Consider the following 15,474-nt stretch of genomic DNA (forward strand, 5'->3'; position numbering starts at 1 on the left):
TGTGTCAACAGAGCTTTGGGAATGGATGAGAGCTTATTTAAGCATCTGGAGCAAAATTTTGATGCAGTCGTTCAGCTGAATGTTCAGTACAGAATGAACAGGTAGTTGCTTTGAATACAACACTTGATTTGTTTCAAATGAATTCTACTGTCCCATAACAACCCTTTATTAATCTCCACAGCACAATTATGTCACTCAGCAACAAGCTCATATACGAGGGAAAGCTGGTATGTGGCTCAGAACAAATAGCAACTGCAACATTACAGCTGCCCAAATGGAGTGAGCTGGTTGTACTCAGCCTGCAAGATACTTGGTTACAAGAAGCTTTGGAACCAAATAAACCTGTTTGTTTCCTTAACACTGAAAAGGTGAGGTGATATTCAATTCCGCAGTCATGGTAGCTCACACAGTTTTCAGTTATGTTATGTTAAACCAACAAAGGCATCCTTAACACTCAAAGTATTGGTGTGCTTATGTCTAGAAACAGTGTGAGTCAGCAGCACTGATGCTCGTAACAGCTCAGAGCCCACCTTCCCCCAGTCCTCCATTGCGGTGCCTGCCTCCCCATCCTTATTCTGAAGCTTACCTCCCCCATCCCCAGCCCAGAGCTCACCTCTCCCATTCCTCAGTTCCAAGTCACTGTCCCTCCTACAAACTGGCTCTCGGCACAGAGCTTCCATGCATTAAAGCCACTGCATTCAGGACTGTTCCCATGCTTTTCTTGCTCTCCAGTATGGGAATGGAGTGTTATAAGGAGATAATTTTCTCACATAAATTTGATAAGCAAATGCCTATGGATCTGAGGCAGTCAGAGCAGGAGAGGAGAGGTGACAAAGCAATTCGCTTGAGTAAGGAACTGCAGTGTGAGACCATCTCATCAGCTGCCTCTGCCACATTTCCCCCCCACCCTCCACTGGCCCATCGAGTCAAAGTCCTCTAAATTTCGCCACCCACCCCCAACCCTGACAGCCTTTGTGACTGTGATAAAGGTAAACTTTCCCTCTTTGTCCTTCTTGACCTGTCTATGTAGCCTTTGATGTGGTTGACCTCACATCATCCACCTCCAACTGTCACTTAGCTGGGTGGGGCTGCACTTCTTTCAGTACCCTTGGATGCATCTCATCCAGTCCTGGTACCTTATCTGTTTTAAGTAAGGATAGCGAGATTGGAAATTGCAGAGACACCAGTGATAATCTTCCAGTCTTCTTTCGACACAGGGGAGGTGTCAGAGGAATGGAGAACTGCGAATGTTACACCCTTGTTCAAAAAGGGATGCAAGGATAAGGCTGGCAACTACAGGCCATTCAGTTTGACCTCGGTGGTAGGGAAACTTCTGGAAACTATAGTACGGCATAAAATCAATAATCACTTGGACAAATGCAGGATAATTAAGGAAAGCCATCATGGATTCATCAAAGTAAAATAATGTTTAACTAATTTGCTGGAGTATTTTGAGGGGTAACAGAGAAGGTTGATAAAGGAAACGCTGTTGATGTGTATATGGATTTTCAAAAGGCATTTGATACAGTGCCACACAACAGACTTGTGAGCAAAATTCTAGGTCGTGGAATAAAAGGGAGAGTAGGCACTTGGATAAGAAATTGGCTGAGTGACAGGAAAGAGTGGTGATAAATGATGGTTTTTCAGATTGGAGGAAGGTTTACAGTGGAGTTCCTCAGGGGTCAGTATTGGGACCCTTGCTCTTCCTGACAAACATTCATGACCTAGAATGTGGTGTGCAGGGCATGATTTCAAAATTAGCAGATAATACAAAGATTGGAAATGTTGTCAACTGTGATGGGGATAGTCTTGAACTTCAAAAGGACATAGACATTTTGGTGGACTGGGCAGACAAGTGGCAGATGAAGTTCAGTGTAGAGAAATGTGAGGTGATTCATTTTGGCAGGAAAGTTATGGTGAGACAGTATAAAATAAAGAGAGAGCCTCTAAAGGAGGTGCAGGAACAGAGGGACCTTGGTGTATACGTACATAGGTCACTGAAGATGGCAGGGCATGTTGAGAGAGCAGTTAATAAAGTATATAGTATCTTAGGCTTTATTAATAAGGGCATTGAGTACAAGAGTAAGGAGGTCATCTTGAATTTGTATAAGACACTAGTTAGGCCTCACCTAGAGTAGTGTGTCCAGTTCTGGGCACCTTACTTGAGGGAGGATGTGAAGGCAGTGGAGAGAGTACAGAGGAGATTCACAAGAATGATTCCCGGGATGAAGAACTGTAGCTATGTAGAAAGATTGGAGAAGTTGAAAACAAAAAACTAATGCAGATGCTGGAAATCCAAAACAAAAACAGAATTACCTGGAAAAACTCAGCAGGTCTGGCAGCATCGGCAGAGAATAAAAGAGTTGACGTTTCGAGTCCTCGTGACCCTTCAACAGAAGCAAACAGTTCTGTTGAAGGGTCACGAGGACTTGAAACGTCAACTCTTTTCTTCTCCGCCGATGCTGCCAGACCTGCTGAGTTTTTCAAGGTAATTCTGTTTTTGTTTTGGAGAAGTTGAGACTGTTTTCCTTGGAGAAAAGAAGGCTGAGAGGAGACTTGATAGAGGTGTTCAAGATCCTGAGGGGTTTGGGTAGGGTAAATAGTGAGCAACTGTTCCCACTTGAGAATATCAAGAACTAGAGGGCACAGATTCAAAATATTTGGCAAAAGGAATAAAAGTGTTGTGAGGAAACATTTTATCACCCAGAGGATGGTTGTAGTCTGGAACAAACTTCCTGAAAGGGTGGTGGAGGCAGGTTCAATTGAGGTATTTAATTGCTACCTGAAAAGTGAGAATGTGCAATGTTATGGGGATCAGGCAGGGAAGTGGGACTAGGTTGAACGTGCTTTCAGAAAGCCAGTGCAGACTCAATGGGCCAAATGGCTGCCTTCTGTGCTGTAATGATTCTTTGATTCTATAACATTGTCTAACTTTCCCCATGTATCAACTCATCAGGTCAGAGGTTAGGAGTCCTGTGGCGAGTAACTCACCTCCTGACTCCCCAAAGCCTGTCCACAATCTACAAGGCACAAGTCAGGAGTGTGATGGAATGCTCTCCTCTGGATGAGTGCAACTCCAACATACTGAGCAAGCTTGACACCATCCAGGACAAAGCAGCCTGCTTGATTCGCACCCATCTACGAATATTTACTCCCTCCACCACCAACGAATAGTAGCAACAGTGTGTACCATCTACAAGATGCACTGCAGGAACTCACCAAGGCTTCTTAGACAGCAACTTGCAAACTCACGACCACTACCATCTAGAAGGACAAGGGCAGCAGATACAAGGGAACACCGCTGTCTGGAAGCTCCCCTCCAAGCCATTTAGCATCCTGACTTGGAAATATATCGCCATTCCTTCACTGTTGCTGGGTCAAAATCCTGGACCTCCTTCCCTAACAGCATTGTGGGTGTACCTACACCACATGGACTGCAGCAGTTCAAGAAGGCAGCTCACCACTACCTTCTCCAGGGCAGTTAGGGATGGGCAATAAATGCTGGCTTAGCCAGTGAAGCCCACATCCCTTGAATGAATAAAAAAAATGCTGTTCATAACCTCATTCTGTGCCCTTGTTATCTTTAACCGTGCCTATTCCAGTGCACTCCTGGCTGGTCTCCCACATTCTACCCTCCATAAGTCTGGTCATCCAAATCTCTGCTGCCTATATTCTTACTCCCATTCCCCTATCACCTCTATGCTCACTGACCTACACTGGTTCCCAGTCAAAAGCCTAGATTTTAAAATTCTCATCCTTGTTTTCAAATCCCCCCCATGGCCAGGCCCCTCCCTATATCTGTAATCTGATTCAGCTCCACAACCATCAGATATCTGCACTCATCTAATTCTGGCCTCCAAGGATCCCCAATTTTGGTCGCTCCACCATTAGCAGCTGTGACCTTGAGCTGTCTAGTCCCCAAACTCTGGAATTCCCTTCCTACACTTTTCTGTCTGTCTTCTTAAAGACACTCCTCAAAACCTACTTCTTTGACCAGGCTTTTGGGCATCTGCCCTAATATTGCCTTATGTGGCTGAGTGTCAAATTTTGTTTGTGGTATTCCTGTGGTGCCTTGGGGATGTTGTATTATGTTAAAGGCACTATGTGTGGGTTACGTGCTCTATTTGTTGAAAAGCATTTGTTACCAGCTGACTGTACAGTGCATTTCATTTGGGGTCTGATGTGTTTGCCTTATATGCAAGGTACCAGCCCCAGAGACAGACGAGCAATGTGGACTGAGTAACCTGACCGAAGCTGACCTGGTATACTGCCTGACAAAGGTGCTGCTTAAGGTATGTGTCTCCGACCCTGAGGGGACAGTGTGCATCACACTGATCAGTACTAAGATGAAATATTGAAGCCAACAGCACTCTAGGCAAAAATGGCAGTCATGGAAATCACACATTTCACAACGTTCCATTTATGTTCCTGCACAAATTAAATCTTTTCTAACCTGGTTTTATAATTGGTCAAACAGAATCGAGTGAGTGAGTTGAGGTATTTGTTGTGTCCCTATTTAATTAAAGCTCGCTGGAGACAGTAGTATGTCCGTAATTATTTAGTGAGGGAGAGCACACATGGATGCAAATTGAATGCATGAACAAGAGATCAATAGAGGGAGCAAATGGGAGAGTTAAACTTGAAAGAAATACAAAAATATACATTGTATGTAAAAAGGAAGAGATTGGTGAATATAAATGTGAGTCCCTTAGAGGCAGAGACAGGAGAAATTATAATGGGGTAAGGCAATGGCAGAGATATTAAATAATTATTTTGTTTGTCTCCACAGTAGAGGACTCACAGAAATTGTGGGGCACTAAGGCTGTAATGAGAGTGAGGAACTTGAGAGTAATTAATATTAGCAAAAGGAAAGTACAGGAGAAATTAATGGGACGGGAAAGTTGACAAATACCCAGGGACCTGATGACCTTTATCCTAGGACTCTAAAAGATGCAGAGATAGTGAATGCACAGGTTGTGATCTTCCAAAATTTTCTTGATTCTGGAATGGTCCTGGTGAATCGGAAAAAAGCAAATATCACCCTGCAATTTAAAAAAAAAGAGGAGAAATCAGGCCAGTTAGGCTGATATTAGAAGGCAAAATGTTAGAATCTGTTATTAAGGACACAAACAGGGCACTTCGAAAATTACGATGATTTGAGAGATGCAAAGAGATTGAAAAGGGATGTAGACTGAGGAAGTGATGGTCAAGAAGGTGACAAATGGGGGTATAATATAAGGAATATAAGAAATTATCCACTTTGGGATAAACGGAAAAACAATATTTTTAGTAGAGGAGAGACTAGTAAATGAAGGATTTGGGTGTCCTGCACTTCACTAAAAGTTAATATACAGGTACAGCAGCAAATAGGAAGGCAAATGGTCAGTTAGCATTTATTGTAAAGGGTTGGAGTATGAGTCAAGGGGTGTTGCTGCAACCATACCTGGTTTTAGAGCGAGCACTAATAGAAAAGCAAAATTCTATGGATGCTGGAAATTTGAAATACAAACAGGAAATGCTGGAAATAAACAGGTCAGGCAGCATCTGTGGAGAGAGGAACAGAGTTGACGTTTCAAGTTGACCTTTCATCAGAACTGAAACATTCTAACAACTCTGTTCCTCTCTCCACAAATGCTGCCAGACTTGTTTAGTATTTACAGCATTTTCTGTTTTGACTAGTCAGACACTATGGGCTTAATGGCGGCCTCCTGCACCATAATAATTCTGTGATTTAGTGAGACAAACACCTGGAGTATATTATGTAGAGCTTTGGTCTCCTTACCCAAGGAAGGATATACTTGCCTTAGAAGATGTGCAATAAAGATTCAATAGAGCGATTCCTGGTGTGTGAGAACTCTCAGATGAGGAGAGATAGAGTAGAATGGGCTTATATTCTCTGGAGTTTAGAAGAATGAGGGGATTTGATTGAAACATATCCTTAGAAGTTTTGAATGTGCGGATGCTGAGAGGCCTTTTTCCCCTGGCTGGAGAGTCTCGGGTCACATTCTTGGGGATAAGGGGTGAGCCATTTAGGACTGATGGGGAGAAATTTCTTTGCTTAAGATTTTGAACCTTTGGAATTCTCTGCCCCACAGGGATGCTCAATTGTTGAGTATATCCAAGGCTGAGACTGATAGATTTTTGGTTACTAAGGGAGCCAAGGGTTATGGGGATAGGACATAGAGTTGAAGTAGAAGTTCAGTTATCATTGTGTTAAATAGCAGAGCATGCTCAAGAGGCTGTATAGGCAACTTCTGTTTCTATTCCTATTGTTTATGTTTATAAGTGTATTTACTGTGTAAATAGTGTAAATATAAAGTGTATACACTTTATAAGTGTATATACGTGTATTTATAAGTGTATTACGCAGTGTGTGGTAAGTGGGTGCATGCATGGGATGATGCTCTGACCCTCGCTGCCTGTGCTGATTTGGTTCATTCAGATCCTCACAGAACTGTGGCATAGTATAGCAATTTAACTTTCTTTTAACTTCCTTAGCTTGTGTGAATAATGCAGTCTCCCCATCGATTTTGAACTTGTATCCATATTGTGCAAAATATACCTCAGGGTTTGTTCCAGTGGCTACTGACTTAACAGAAGCTAGTTTATTTTCTGTGCATTATACTCAAGTCGAATATTTCTCCCACATTCTACAGTTTGGCTCCTTTGGTGACTGCAGGATTTTAAATTGAGCTGTGCAGATCAGGAAGGCCCAGTGCTTCCACTTCTAGTTTGTTAGCACAGTTGGTCATCGTGCTCCTGTGCTATGAAAATCCATTCATCCAGAATCCCTACTCCTGGCCATTTACCCTCCTGAGTGGTGTTCTTGTCTAGATGTTACGTAAAGATAGGATCAGGCTTGTGTGTTAGGTTGGAGGGAGGGACTAAGATGCAGTTCAAACTTTAGTCAATGTGTTTGAATATCTTCCTTAATCTTAACATTATAAACTGTGGCACTCTTTGGCCCACCATCTTTTCTGTCTCCTATAATGTTTAAGCTTCTGGAAACCTGTCTTGACTATAATCTAACCACGATATCCTAATTTACTTGTTTTACTTGCACTTTACAACATTGTCCGTGTCCTGTTTTCTGTCTAACAGCCCTTTCAGCTTCAGCTGGAGTACTTTGGGGACAGATAGCCAGTCCCAAGCTAAGGAAAAGACTCCAAAATCTAGGGGAGTGGAACAAGAGAAAGTCCCAAGCAGACCTTGTAGTCAAAGGAAGGACAGGAACCTGGAAAAGGTCCTGTTAAGTGAGTTAAGAGAGGGGGGCAAAGACAAAGGCTCCAAGCTTCAGATTTAAAGAGACAAAAGCCGTCGAAAGCAGATTTAAAGCCTGAACACAGGTTGCCTATTGGTTTACGTGGACTGGACTAACTGTGAACATTAGAGTATAAGATAGCTTTTGCAACTTGTGTTATCCTTACAAATCTGTATATATCTGTAAAGGTATAGTTGTGGGTGAAGGAGTATTGTAATATAGCTCGTCTTTTGTTGTTGAATAAATGTTTTACGCTTTTGTTAAAAGTTCATTAGCTGACTCTGTTCAATGGCCTCTCTCCATATATCTAAACAAACAAATAAAAGTTAGGATCGATCAAGCCGAGTTCCACCCTGAGATCAGGCTTGTCCAGCGGTAATCTCAGCTGGGGATCATAACAGTAGATGGTGGCAGTTAATTTGCAAGCTCCCACAAACAGCAGTGTGATGATGATTGGATAATTCGCTTTAGTGATGTTGATTGACAGTGCAGCACTCACTCGGTATTGCATTGGAGTGTCGGCTTCGATGATAACCTCAAGTCTCTGGAGTAGGACTTAACCCAAGATCTTTTGACTCTGAAACAAGAACCCTGAGACAGCTGATAGCTGAATTCAGTACTCTTAAAACATTTAAGGGGTATTAGATTATTTAAATACCTCACTCTATAAATAAGCTAATGTTCTAAATTGCTCTGTTACTTCATTGCCAAAGTTAGTTTGGTGAAGTGACAGTGTGAGACAGCTTTCCTAAAGTGGGAAGGAAGCTGTGGTTGATGTTTCTGTGGCTGACCCAGACTGTTGGGTTTGTTTTATATGCAGGTTGGATGCAAGCCCTGTAACATTGGGATTATTGCACCATACAGACAGCAGCTTAAAGCAGTCTCAGCCGTGCTGATGCAGGACAAGGCCTTCAGTGCTGTTGAGGTCAATACGGTGGACAAGTACCAGGGGAGAGACAAAAGTGTTATCATTGTGTCCTTTGTTAGGAGTAACAGAGAGGGAAAGGTGAGTGAAGTGATGCCTGTTACTGTGTATTGTTACAAATCCATGCTGTAAATGTGTGTAATCCTGAGGGAGGATGTTAACATCAACCCAGGAGAGCTGGATCTGTTTTTAATATCCATCCAGCCTTAAATCAGACTTTACTTGAAAATCAATTATAATTATTAAAGGTGAGCTAAAGGATGCATTTGTGGTTTTGGTATGATGTCTTGTCTATCTCAAATAGGCTGATTTCATTGGAATGGACATTGTTCCCAACTTCTAAAGAATGCTCTGTGATGAGGTGATTCATAATTAGAATTCCTTTTGGGGTTTGCAGTTGTGGACACTCATTTAAAGCCCAGGTGAATGGCCAGGGCCGAGAGAGCAAGAGTAACAGGGAAGATGAAGTGAATTGAGAAGTATTCACTTGAAATTTTGAGCTGAACTAAGGAAAGGAAATCTGAGAATTGAGTTCCAGTTTTGAAGTCCTAGAAATCAATGAGAACAGAGGATGTTCAGGTCCTTGATTTTCACACTAAGAACATATGGGGGGGAAGAAGAGTGTGATGGATGGTAGAGAAAAGTTCAGAGGGAGGTTGACCATTGGATTGTTGAGAAAGAGCAATAAGAAAAAAGTGATGGGTTAAGGGAGAGACTGCCCATCAAGCAAGAAGCTGTTTCTTATATCCTGTAGCAAAAGACTATTTATTACAGATGTCAGTGAAGCCATCACAGGTTTGAGAGGCACTATTCAAGCCTTCAACACATGGACATTGTCGAAAGTTAATAATTCTTGAAAAGAGGCATAGAGGAGGAAACCAAACTCTTTACAGGTTGATTCAGTGATCAGGAAGTGAGAAACAGTGAGGTTAACAAATGTCAGTGAATTGAGGAGGACTATAGTTGGAGGTGTTACAGTGGAGAGCGGTTAGTTGCTAGTTAGAATTGAGAGAAACATTAAGAAACACCTCAGCCTCATTTTCATTGCCCTATCAAAGGCTGAAGGGCAATCAAGATGTAACATTCAGTCGTCATACCTAGGGCTGGAAATTGAGTGCGCTGAGGCCATGTAACAGAAGATGAAGAATCATCATAAGAGTGGACAGGACTAGGCATTGTTAATCTGATTTGGCTTTAGAGTTTTCTTCAAAGCTGAGAAAGAAATCGTTCTTATAATTAAAATATATGATTGAGAATGAAACACACACATCTGAAACTACATATACTGTCAATGGTATTTCCACGATGAAATGTATGTTACATCAAAGGCGATAACTGCACTGAACTTTCTTAACAGCTTGGAGAGTTACTGAAGGACTGGCGAAGACTCAACGTAGCCCTGACTCGACCCAAGCACAAGCTGGTTATGATGGGATGTATGCCGACGCTATGTCAATATGCTCCTTTTAAAAAATTACTTGATCACTTAAAAACTGAAGAAATGATATCCTTTATAAGTGATAATGTATTATTAGAATAAAGAATATATAAAGGCCAGGAATCAAGTATTGAAGGTAATGGGTTAGACTGGGCTGAGATGCAACTCAGACTGATGAGACAGAATCACCTGTGACTGGCTGTAAGGGCCTCAGAAATGTGTTGGACAGTTTCATTGCACTTCCTCATGGGATCCTTAATCATTAATCAGCAATCTCACCCAGGCAGCAAACAGAAATTGCTGGGAAATTAGCTGTGTCATAGGAGATAAAGGTATCAGTTTGTGGCTTTCCCTGTCCATTGGAAATGTCTCGCATCTCTCTCCATGTAACTAATGTTTCATCCTTGATAGCATCCTGGTGAATCCATGCTCTACATTCTCTATAGCTTTAATACCCTTTCTGTAATGCATTTAGAACTGTGCAGTCCTCTGACTCTTCCCTTGTATAGATCTGTTTTTTCACTCTGTCCCTATTTATAAAGCCAAAAGTGTTGCTGGTCTCTTTATAGCACATCTGCACTTTCAAGGAGTTATGTATCTGGACTACAATTTAGTCTTTGTTTCTCCACGTCATGCCTCTTCCCATACCTTGTTTTTCTTCTCTGAATGCATCAGCTCACACTGCTTTAAATCGGAGCTGCCACATTCCTGCATGACGGGGATGGAGAGCGTGAACATGGGCTGTCCCGCAGATGGGGTTGTGCACTGACCGATCTTCCAGATGGGCTGAGAATTGATTGTCCTGCAGACAGGGCTGGGACCTGGGCCGTCGGGGAGACAGGGCCGGGCATCTGTGTATCCCACCATTTCTTGGAAGTGCTGTGTTAAATCGGATCACTTTTTGCACAGCTGGTAGAAGCCACTAGTGTGCTTTCATGTCATTGTTTAACAAGTTCCTGGCTCAAATTACATTGCCACCCCTCCATCCAACCGCTGCCTCAAGTCCTTTGTGAATAATCTCTGTAGGTACTAAGAGCGCACTAGGGATGCTGTGGGATGATCACAGATCCTTGTGGGAGGGTGACTGGTGCCCGTCTATAGGACTGTGTACACCAGCCTGGGCAAACCGCTGACTCTTCACCCACGGGGAGCCTTGGTCATCACTGGTTGCTAATTTCACTTAACAGCTGAGTGATTCTATGGACTTCGGTCTCTCCACAATGTAGGGCTATGACATTTCTTCCTTTTCCTTAACCAGCTTTACATCATTGATCTTCCCCCTGCAGCGCACACAATCACTGTGAAGTGAGTGCATTCATCCTCCTGAATAATGTGAATATGGGAGAGCTGGTGCTACATGCCTACGACAAGGATGTATTTGCGTCTCAGCTGAACCTCTACCTAGCTCCTGGACAAGCACTGCTGCTCTGGTCTAACTTAGTCTGTTATTCAGTTGGATCTATTACCTCCAAAAGACAAGTTCAAACCAATTGATCAGAAAATCTTGTATTGTTTAGTCAGTTCTGAATAGGTTTGAATTCCTTTAACTTGACTTAGATTTCCAACACACAAAATCACTACCCAGGTCATCTAAAAATAACTGTATGCAAGTTCTTTTATTTTCCATCAACATGCATCTCACTGCTCAAGCTGAATCGTAACACTAACACATCCCAAACTGCATCATATTAACTAACATGTGTGACAGCCTCAAACTGCATCGTATTAATCTGTAACACATACCCTACCCCAAACTTCATACCGTTAATGTAACATCCCACACTGCATCATATTGATGTGGAACACCAAAACGTATTGAACAAAATGTGTAACACCTATGTTATTGCTGTAACAACTCCTGAATCATTATTGTAACATCCCCTGAAACTGTATCATAATATTCCCCAAATCATGTGGTAATGCAATGCAACATTCTTCTCTAACCCTGAAAGATTTCAAACATTTCTGATAACTTTTCACTATGACGGGGGGGATTTTAGTTATTACAGAACTTAAAGGGGAATGGACTGTCTAGAATAGATTTCATTCAGCCCACGTATATTCAAACTATACTTCCTGTTTTACCTTTCTGCAGCTGAGCTGTGTATAACCATTTGTTTCTCATTTAATGGCCACCCTTCACAACTATTGCAGTACCTTTATGCCTAGTGGAAAGAAGAGGTGCATTAAATCCTTGTCATATGATGGGGGTGGAAGAGGAGTATGCTGTATGTCTGATGGTGTGGAACACTATTTCTTCTACTCTGGAGTCGGGGATGGTGCAACACTTCATATAATGTAAGATTGACGAGAGCTCCTAAACAAGCTGTGAACTAATTACTATTTGAGGAATTTCCTGTCTATTAAATACCATACCTGCTGATTTACCTATTTTAGCATAAGTTGATGCTGCAGTTGCACTGTAATTTCAATAATGTGTTAGAAAAATTAAAGTGGTTATTCATTTTTACATTGCAGCAGTCTTATTTTGTTCTGCAATGAGGATTCCTTAGAAGGGAACAAGATATACAATTTGTGGGGAGTCTGATTACTTAGCAGGAACAGAGCTCCTTCTATTTTGACCACAAACTTTTGTCTTAATCCTGTCTACTTCAGGTTAGTTGAAGCCCCTAGTTATTAACGTTTTGTTACTTGCTGCAAATCTCATTTGCTCACTATTTGGTGCTCTGAAAGCAGGAACTAACTTTCCACAAGTTGGAGTTTTACCTAGCACTAAGAAAGATGGTTGTGGTTGTTGGAGGCAAATGACCTCAGCCCCAGGACATCACTGCAGGAATTTCTTAGATGTCCAGCATCTTCTGCTGTTTGACCAATCACCTTCCTTCCATCAGAGATCAGAACCTCATATGTTTGTTGATGATTGCAATGTTCAATTCTATTCATAAATCCTCAAATACTGAAGCAGTCCATGCCTTCATTGAACAAGACCTGCACAACACTCAGACTTGGCTGATAACTGGCAAATAACATTTGCATCTCACAAATGTCAGGCAATGACCATCCCCAACAAGACTGAGTTGAACCATTTCTGCTTGACATTCCACAGCATTGCTATCACCAAATTCCCCACCACTGACATCCTGGGGGCGTCATCATTGATAAGAAACTCAACTGGACTGGCTGCATAAATGCCATGATGACTAGAGCAGGTCAGAGGCTGACCATTCTACAATGAGTAGCTCACCTCCTGATTTCCAAAACCTTTTCATCACCAACAAGGCACAAGTCAGGAACGTGATGGTATACACTTGTCTGGATGGGTGCAAGATACTCGAAGCTACTCAGCAGCATCTCGGATAAAGCAGACCATTTGCACAGCACTCCTTTCACCACCAGCATATTGTGATTGCATGGTGTACAATCTGCAGTTTAAAAGGCTTCTTCAACATCAACTCCCAAACTCGCAACTTCCACCACCTGGAAGAAAAGGGCAGCAGGTTCATGAGAACACCACCATTTCAAAGTTGCACACCACCTTGACTTGGACATACTGACATTCCTTCATCATCATTGGGCCAAAATCTGAAAATTCCTACCTAATGCCATTGTGGCAGTACTTTCACCACACACACTTCAGTGGTTGCTTAGGGAAACCGGGATAAGCAATAAGTGCCAGCCTTGCCAACAGAATCCATATTCTGAGAATGAAAACAAAACTCAAGTTTGAATCCTTGATATTCGTTGATTTTTTTCCCCTTTTTCAAATATTATACCTGGGACTATTTTGTTTCAACAAGAAGTAAAATACTGCAGATGCTGGAAATCTGAAATAAATAGAACGCTAGCAACACTCAGCAGATTTGGCAGCATCTGGAGAGAGAAAAACAGTAAATATAATGTGTTTGGTGTCTCCAGTGTAGAGATATATTGTGAACACAATACAATACGCTATGTTGGAAGAATATCATGACTCACTGGGGATAGCGCGCTGTTGTATCAAGTCTCACTGCTCCTTGAGCCGTGACAATTGTGGGAAGTTTAATCAGACCACCAAATTGTCCCAATTCTACCTAATTGTTTACTTTAAATGAACAATACGGGCACCAGGTTTGTAAACTTACAAGTAAATAACTGTTTATTAAACAAATTGTCGGTAATCAGTGGCAAAATAAAATACGAACTGCTAACTTTTAACTCTATAACTTAAACACTACCCCTTCTTAAACCCCAATACACAATCACACCCACATACATATAAGACACGCAAAACATGGATTTTAAGGGTGAGGTAAAACAGTTCAATAGCACCAATCCGGAGTTCAGGATTAGATGGGTTGACTTTGATTGCTTTCTTCCAAATTTCTTGGAGGCTGACACGAGGTGGTCTCCCATCACTCGCAGTCTGTGGTTCTCTAGTTGAAACTTTTTTAATGCCTCTACTGGTGATTTTTCCCCTTTTCCTCCTGACAGGGGGTCTCAAAGAAAGTAGGAAACAGGGATATGAGGAATAGCCAGCTAGCTACTATGGCAGGATTACTGGAGTCTTACAAAACACAGGGAAGTTTAAGGTCTTTTCTCTCTTCAGGCTAGGAGCTGATCTACTGTACTAAACTCACACACAACCTGGCCAGGAGCCAATCAAAATTGAATGCAGGAAATGGGACAATGCAATCAAAGGTTCTGTCAACCATGGTGAAGGAGAATCGTCAGCAGAAGAAAAATTAAGACATTGCAGAAGTTGTTTGTTTGTGGAAGATATCATGATGGAATCTCCATTGTTCTCATCTTCCACCCCACAGCCTCCACTTTCAATGGATCATTCTCTATCATTTCTGCTATCTCCAGCAAGATGCTACCGCTAAAAACATCTTCCCATTCCCCTTCAGGATTCTGTAGCGAACATTCTTCCATGGTCCACATTAGCAGAGCAGTGCTTGGAGTGGGAACCCCTCTATACATGGCCAGAAGGGTGATTTACGCACCCTGGGGTTAGCCTGCAAACTTCCTGGGCTTTATTTTCCATGCTTCCTTCCTTTCAGAGTAATTGTTTATACCTCGTCTCGACTTATTTTTAAAAATTTGACCCATCGCCATCCTGTTTCACCTTGCACTATCATCCCTTTTGTATTTAACCTTTTCTATTTGCTTTTCACTTTATCACATACCTTCCCTTTTGTTCTTCATTGCCCCCTTTGGCTGTGTACTTGTTTCTGATGAAATGTTATCAACTTGAAACGTTAACTTTAGTTCCAAGTTTTTAAGATTCACACAAATCCTGACCAATCAGAATTTTCAATGCCATAGAAAAGTTACAGCACAGAAGGAGGCCATTCGGCCCATCTTGTCCATGCTAGCCCAAGGACACCCAGGTGCTCTTTCTAATCCCACCTTACTGCACCCGGCCCATAGCCCTGCAGTTTACAGCACTTAAGGTGCAGATCCAGGTACTTTTTAAAAGTTTAGAGTTTCTGCCTCTACCACCAACTTGGGCAGCGAATTCCAGACACCCACTACCCTCTGCGTAAAAAAGTTCTTCCTCATGTCCCCCCTACACCTTCTGCCACTTATCTTGAATCTATGTCCCCTGATTCAAGAATTCTCCACCAAGGGAAACAATTTTATCCTGTCCACTCTATCTATTCCCCTCATAATTTTGTACACCTCAATCAAGTCACCTCAAAGCCTTCTTTGTTCTAAGGAAAATAACACTAACCTATCCAATCTCTCCTCATAGCTACACTTTTCTAACCCTGGCAACATTCTTGTAAACCTCCTCTGCACTCTCTCCAGAGCTATTACATCCTTCCTGTAATGTGGTGACCAGAACTGCACACAATACTCCAGTTGTGGCCTCACCAGTGTTTTATACAATTCCAACATTATATCCTT

The 15,474-nt window shown here is 42.0% G+C and overlaps 1 protein-coding gene across 2 annotated transcripts in view; it reads left to right on the top strand.

The window, feature by feature from the left end:
* Positions 1–12,093, top strand: part of dna2 (DNA replication helicase/nuclease 2) — a 75,747-nt gene extending 63,654 nt beyond the window's left edge. For both annotated transcript variants that reach the window (XM_078565844.1, XM_078565845.1), the window contains 6 exons: positions 12–101; positions 182–368; positions 4,203–4,292; positions 8,082–8,267; positions 9,544–9,690; positions 10,889–12,093. In XM_078565844.1, the coding sequence (XP_078421970.1) occupies positions 12–101; positions 182–368; positions 4,203–4,292; positions 8,082–8,267; positions 9,544–9,690; positions 10,889–10,933 (745 nt within the window). In that variant the 3' untranslated portion in view covers positions 10,934–12,093. The remainder of the gene's footprint in view (positions 1–11; positions 102–181; positions 369–4,202; positions 4,293–8,081; positions 8,268–9,543; positions 9,691–10,888) is intronic.
* The last annotated feature ends 3,381 nt before the right edge of the window (positions 12,094–15,474 follow it).

Source organism: Cetorhinus maximus, chromosome 20 (assembly GCF_964194155.1).
Source record: "Cetorhinus maximus chromosome 20, sCetMax3.hap1.1, whole genome shotgun sequence".
NCBI lineage: Eukaryota > Metazoa > Chordata > Chondrichthyes > Lamniformes > Cetorhinidae > Cetorhinus > Cetorhinus maximus.